Source organism: Alligator sinensis, unplaced genomic scaffold (assembly GCF_000455745.1).
Source record: "Alligator sinensis unplaced genomic scaffold, ASM45574v1 scaffold134_1, whole genome shotgun sequence".
Lineage (NCBI taxonomy): Eukaryota > Metazoa > Chordata > Crocodylia > Alligatoridae > Alligator > Alligator sinensis.
Window position 1 is genome coordinate 1,394,068 of NW_005841920.1, and position 6,554 is coordinate 1,400,621.

At 44.2% G+C, this 6,554-nt stretch overlaps 1 protein-coding gene across 10 annotated transcripts in view; it reads left to right on the forward strand.

Moving 5' to 3' along the window:
• The window catches only part of DCUN1D4 (defective in cullin neddylation 1 domain containing 4), a 70,892-nt gene that overhangs the window by 52,406 nt on the left and 11,932 nt on the right, over positions 1 to 6,554 (forward strand). For 9 of the 10 annotated variants that reach the window (XM_006019014.3, XM_025198355.1, XM_025198361.1 and 6 more), the window contains 2 exons: positions 2,856 to 2,947; positions 5,341 to 5,449. The exons of the other annotated variant lie outside the window; for it this stretch is intronic. In XM_006019014.3, the coding sequence (XP_006019076.1) occupies positions 2,856 to 2,947; positions 5,341 to 5,449 (201 nt within the window). The remainder of the gene's footprint in view (positions 1 to 2,855; positions 2,948 to 5,340; positions 5,450 to 6,554) is intronic. 10 annotated transcript variants of the gene reach the window in all.

Sequence of the window (6,554 nt, forward strand, 5' to 3'; positions counted from 1 at the left end):
TCCCCACTTCCCATTTCACCACAACAGACTTATTAGCTGCACACAGCTGTATCGGAAATCAGATTGTTATCGACCAATATGCCTCCATAAAAATCGGCTGTCAGTATCAGTCCCCAAAATCTCTGTCAGTGCACCCCTAGTTTTAATTAGTGAAACATTAGGCAAGAAGGCTTATTGATTGTTTAGGTGCACTCTGAAAACATTGGGCATTTTTACACATGCAAGCCCCACAGTGCCGGGCTTTTTGAAAAGCTCCTGGTGCTGCGATGCTTGCAGTTGTATAAGCAGCAAAATGTCCATCAGTGCTGTGAAAATGACAGAGGTGTACTTTTGAACTAAAATACATAGAAGGTGCTTTAGTTCCAAAATGCTCCAGTGTCATTTTCTATGCGCTAATGCTCATTTCAATGTTTATATGACTGCATACGCATGAGGAGCAGACTTGATTAATTGAGTCTGCTCTGAAGCAGTGGATCTCTGGCGCGTTGCAGGATGAAAAAATATGAGTATAAATGCCAAGTATGATTAATTTTAGAAGTGGTAACTGTTAACCTCTGAAAAGTAGTTTTTCAAAAATGTGTTGGCTGATTCAAATTGAACAATAATAACAAAGGTTGTTGGACTTCCTTTGCTTGCTTCAGATTTCTGAGGAGAGTGGAATTTCAAATGGGAGAATAATTTACTAGTCTTGTCTATGTGATATACGCCATTTTGAAACTGGGCAATAGGGAACATCTGTTGGGGCTGGAAGGGACCTCATGAGATCAAGTCCAGCCCTCCTGCCGTTGGTAGGAAGTCTGCTGGGGTCAAATGATCCCAGTAAGATAAGCATCCAAACGCCTTTTGAATGAGTCCAGAATAGGTGCTTGCACCACCTCTGGAGGGAGTCTGTTCCAGTCCGTGCACATTCGGACTGTAAAGTTTTTCATTATGTCCAGTCTAAATCGGCCTTCCAGAAGTTTGTGGCCATTTGCCCTTGTTATCCCTCGGGGAGCCCTGGTAAACAACTGTTCTCCCAGATCCTGGTGCCACACCGCTTATATACTTATAGGCTGCTATCAAGTCCCCCCTGAGCCTTCTGTTCTCCAGGCTGAAGAGTCCCATGTCCCTCAGCCTCTCCTCATAAGATTTGCTCTCTTGGCCTTTGATCATGTGGGCTCCCTTGGCCTTTGATCCGTTCCCCAGCCATTGGACGGTGAGATGGTTGAGGCTGCAGTTCTCCAGCTTAACCATGAGGACATCATGGGAGACCAGGTCAAAGGCTTTCTTGAAATCCAGATATATAACATCAACCTCATCTCCCTTGTCCAGGCAATGCATCACCTGGTCATAGAAGGAGATGAGATTGGTTAGGCAAGACCTTCCAGCAACAAAACCATGTTGGCTGCTACTCAGAAAGTTGCCTTCCATTAGCCTGTTGCTGATGGAACCCTTGATGATTTCTCCAGGATCTTTCCAGGGATGGATGTCAGACTGATTGGCCTGTAATTCCCCAGTTCTTCCTTCCTTCCTTCCTTTCTTGAAGATTGGGACCACATTGCCTCTTTTCTGCTCTTCTGGTACCTCTCCTGAGTGCCACAAGTTCTCAGATATCTTCACCGTAGGGTGTGCTATGATGTCCACCAGCTCCTTCAGGACTCTTGGGTGCATTCCATCTGGGCCATGAACTTATTGATGTTGAGCCTCTCGAGGTGTTCCCTCACTTGATCTGTGTCAATTGTGGGCCCATCTCCCACCCCCTGGATACTTTGTGTCCTGTCTGATAGGGTGATCTCTTTGGGTGGGTGGAAGACTGATGCAAAGTAGTCATTTAGGAAAGTGGCCTTTTCCTGAGTGCAAGACGTCAGCTACCCCATTTGATCTAGCAGGGGTCCCAATGTTGCCTTTGTTCTTTCTCCAGCTTCCCACATATCTGAAGAAGGACTTTTTGTTGTCCTTGATTCCCATGGCTAGCCTGAGTTTGGTTTCTCCCTTTGCTTTTCTGGTCTGCTCTCTACAGGTGCAGGCTAGTGCTGTGTAATCCTCCTTGGTGATGATTCCCGTTTTCTATCTGGTGTAGGCTTCTCTCTCTAGTTTCAGGAGGGCCAAAAGTTCCCTATTGAGCCAAGGGGGCTCCCCAGCCTGCTGACTCTATTTCCTGCAGGACAGAATTGACTTTCCTTGTGCTTCAAGGATTGCGTTCTTAAGGAACAACCATTCCTCCTGGACTCCCCTTTCTAAAGGACCATGGTCTCTTAGTGCCTGGCTGACCAGTCTCCTGAGTTTGTGACAGTCAGCCTTCCCAAAGCTGAGGATTTCTGTATTACTGTAGAGTTACTACTTGGTGTACTACTTATGGCTCATAGTTACAGGTATTTGATGTGAGAGCCTGTTTCATGAAGCAGTGTACGGCAAGCACATTCCCCAGGTTGAAATATGCAGAGGTGATGTTGTCTTGAAGACCTGCATTTACTGACATACGTACCCTTATTTTCAGGAGAGAGGTTCATTAATCTTGAAGTAGTTTAACATAGGGTCAAAAGTTGGAGCACACTTCATGATATGAAAATTACAGCAGAGCCCATATCTTCCCCCAAAGATTTTACAGGTGTAGTTTGATTTGACTGTCCAGAGTTACCAGGAAGGACAGTGCAATGCACAATTATTTATTATATAGATGAGCAGTTTGCTAAAATCTAGAGCTTCTAAAAAGCTCCGTTTTCTTGGTAGGAAGAGTCTGAGTATCCTGACTGTTCCATTCATATTTGAGTGACTTTTACTCTAAACCAAATAAAAGCATGTGGCAGTCTGTTAAGTAATAACTGTCCAAGACTATTTATTTTTTGTTTTACCTAATAGTGTGCTCTCTTAAACAGGTAGTTATGCTTGTGTTAGCTTGGAAATTGGACGCACAAAACATGGGTTACTTTACGTTGCAAGAATGGTTAAAAGGAATGACATCACTGCAGTAAGTGCCTTGAAGTTTTATAAGCTTTTTGTATTTCGTTATAGTAAATCTGGTAATTTAAAATGCATTTTTATCCAGAGTTATGTTGGTTTAGTGTATGTGTTGATTTAGTGCTCCTCTCCAGAGAAGTAGACATAAGATTTCACCCTTTTCCTACTTACAGCAGCATGTGGCTTTCAGACATTTTTAAACCTTATGCATCCTCACAACTAGGCTACATAGGCTCTGATGACTAAACCAAAAAGTCTTAAAATACCTGCAACCTCAGGCATAATGCTTATGTCTATGGATTTAATAGTACTAGCTGAAAGGAATAAGGAATCTTGTCTTGAATCTGCTTTATTTACTTAACTCTGTCTGAAAATAAGGCATTATCCTTTTGGCTTCTGCTCTGTTGACCCAAACCTACTACCAGAAGTATCTGCTTTGCATCCTCTTTACAGTTATCCTCCTCAGTACTTTTGGTTCCTCAAAATATTACTTCCAGGTATGCTTCTATTAAAAAAAAAGCCTGCCCCCTCCCTGCAGTCCAAACTTTGGGAGAAAGTTTCTCTCTCCTAGGTCTCCTTTTGACCTGTTAGAGATGGGGCTTGTACCAGGTAATTTTGATTTGACCAGTGTGTTCATGGTCTAGATATGCTGTGGCTATGCAGACCCAGTGCCAGGCTATTATAGCATGAATTGTTTAACACATCAAATAACCACAGTATTTTGTTACTAGTTGCAAGCTTTGTTGCACTCCATTAAAAATCACCAGTGTTTATATTGGCACAAACTCTGAGGGCACTCTTTTTTCTGTTTGTTTGTTTTTGTGTGTGTGTCCTGCACCTGGTCCCCACTACATTGTTTAGCCGACATAACTCAAATTCTGCCAACAAAACTGAGAATGTATAGACTTGCCCAAGTTTTCTGCCAGCTTCACAGCACCTTTTATCACCTGGTGTCACCTACGATACACCATATGTCCTCCCCTGGCAGTAGAGCTGCAATTCTGCCTGGCTTCTGGCACCTCCACGCAGCTTCTATTGAGTGGATGCTTTGGCACCTTCTACATAGTGGCTGCGTTAAGTTGGAAGACATTTCGTTAGGAGACATCTTGTAATATTGACCAGCCCTTAGACTTAACTGAAACTTGTAGCTTATCAACTTAAGCTGATGTGAAATAACTACTTTTAACCTCTGGGCCTGGGTCTGGGTTTGGGTCTGTATGCACGAGTGCACTAGGGATCAGCGATCATTAACCTAATTGTGTAAATTGATTTGGTGTGAACTCTTTGTTCACACACTTATTTTGGCTGAAGAACAAAATAGGCTGAAGCCCTTTCTTTTGAGGGCTTCTCACTGTAGTGAAATTGAAGCACCACTAGGGAGAGAATTCTGGGTTGCAAATAAAGGTAGGAGAATGTAGGCAGAGATAAGTCTGATTTATCCAAAGCAGCACAATGATGGTAGAATTAACACACTTTAAAAATGTTCATACACAGAGTTCCATCAGCTGATTTATATATGTATATTTTTTCCATTTAGGCAACCCCCAGCACATGTGCCAGTGTGTGGCATGCAAAGACATTTTGCTTGGCATACATGCCTCAAGGCAGATGGTGGAGCCACGAGGAGCACGATTCTTGTTGTGGCAGTGCAACACTGGCCCCCTTCCCCACCATCCTCCCCCAGGGCATGAGTGCACCCACTTCTGGCAATGACCTGGGCTAGGGTTCTATGAACCCCAGTGCAGCTACTTGCAGTCTCCCTACCACCTGCTGCGAGCAGGTCAGACTCTGTGGTGGGTGTCAGAGACCTGCCCAGAGCCTGGGCCAGCTGTGGCAGATAGCCAGGAGGTTGCAAGCAGCTGCATTGGCATCTGCGGAGCCCCAGCCTGGCTTGTTTGTTGCTGGCAGTGGGTGTGTGCATGCCACAGATGGTGGGGAAGGGGCTGGGGCTATGCTGCCACAACAAGGATCAGGCCCCTGGTGGCTCCTCCACTGTCTGCCCCTGGAACGCCAACATTTTACAAGCTGAGGTGGCAGGTGTTTTCGGCACTCTGTCCAAAAACGTTGCCAACACCTGTTCTAACATTTATTACCTTGTATAGGTAAGTTTCTAGTTTTTTAAATTGATTGGGAACATGTTTTCCTTTAGGTTTAATTTAAACCTACCTAAACTTTTGAACCAAAAGGGTTTATACCACCTAAGGTTTTATGCCAGTTTACCTAAATCAATTTCCATTTGCATTTTGGGTTCAGCCCAGATTCATGCAACTCTTGAAGGCAAGCCTAGAGCCATATGTTTAACTTCTGTGGAAGAGGCATACAAAGGAGGGGAATGAAAGCAGAGATGGATATGTTTTCAATACTAGATCTTGGCTATAAATTACCTTCTCTTTTTTTTTGTAGATGTGATACAACAGAAAAACTAAGGAATTCCTTGGATTACTTAAGAACTTTATTAAATGAGCCAACAAATTTTAAACTTATTTATAGATATGCATTTGACTTTGCACGGGTGAGTAGTCCAGGAGTACAAAGTCTGGCATTATGGTTTTTTATAGCTCTGTAGGTTTACTTTCATGCCTGGTATTTTAGAGGTTGTACTAGTTGCTCCTAGAATACCTGTCAAAATTGCTTCTGATACTGGCACGTGCTAGAAGCAATGTGTTTGCTCTTTAAAACCCATCTTGCACAGAATTTGAAACATACCAAATATCAGAATCTCAAAGGAAGAATACATGTAGGGGAAGAACGATGCTGTAGTATTAGTTTTGGATGTGGAATATTCAAGATTAGTTGCCTGTGCTGTCACAGTTTTACTTTATGACTTTTGACAGATAACTTGGGCCCCATTGCTGTGCTTATTGAAACAAACCACAGGGCTCCCATTGACTTAATTGGTGGAGGATTTCAGAACCGTAGTATATCTCTGGCTCAGTTTCCCATCTGTAAAGTGAAAACAGTACTTTCCTATTACCCAGCACATGGGTATCAAACCTATGGCCTGTGGGCTAGATTTAGCCCACAGAACTGCTGTATCTGGCCTGTGGCCTAGTGCTAGGCCATGGGTAGTGGGAGGTGGGGGGCAGTGTGGAAGCTGGAGCCCTAAGGGCCTGTTGGACATGGGTGTTGGTGACAGGCACGTGAGTGAGGGCTGTGGTAACGCAGCCCTGCTTGCCCTAGAGCCACTTGGCCTGCTAGGCTCATAGCTGCTTGCCCCATCACCACTGTTGCTGCTTCCATTGTTGCTGGCCTCATGGATGCGGCTTGCAAGGAGCCCAGCTGTCTAGGTCCAGCCTGAGACATTGGGTGAGTTTGACACCCTTGACCTACGGAATTGTGTGTACATACATGAAAAACTGTGATGCACTTAGATACTGTGATAATGTAAAATACTCACAGTCACATTACAGATGGGCACTCCAGCTCTTAAAACGTGCCCGCTTATTCAGGCAGATATTTTCAAGGCTTAAGGGGGTTGCATCTCTTCTTTTTATTATAGCAATCGGAAAGCTACTAACCAATTGCCCGTCAAGAGTGATGGGGGGCTGACAGAGGCCTGTGTTGTGTTGTGCCGTGCTTTCCCCCCTCCCCGCATTTTGGGTCTGGTCCTACTCCAC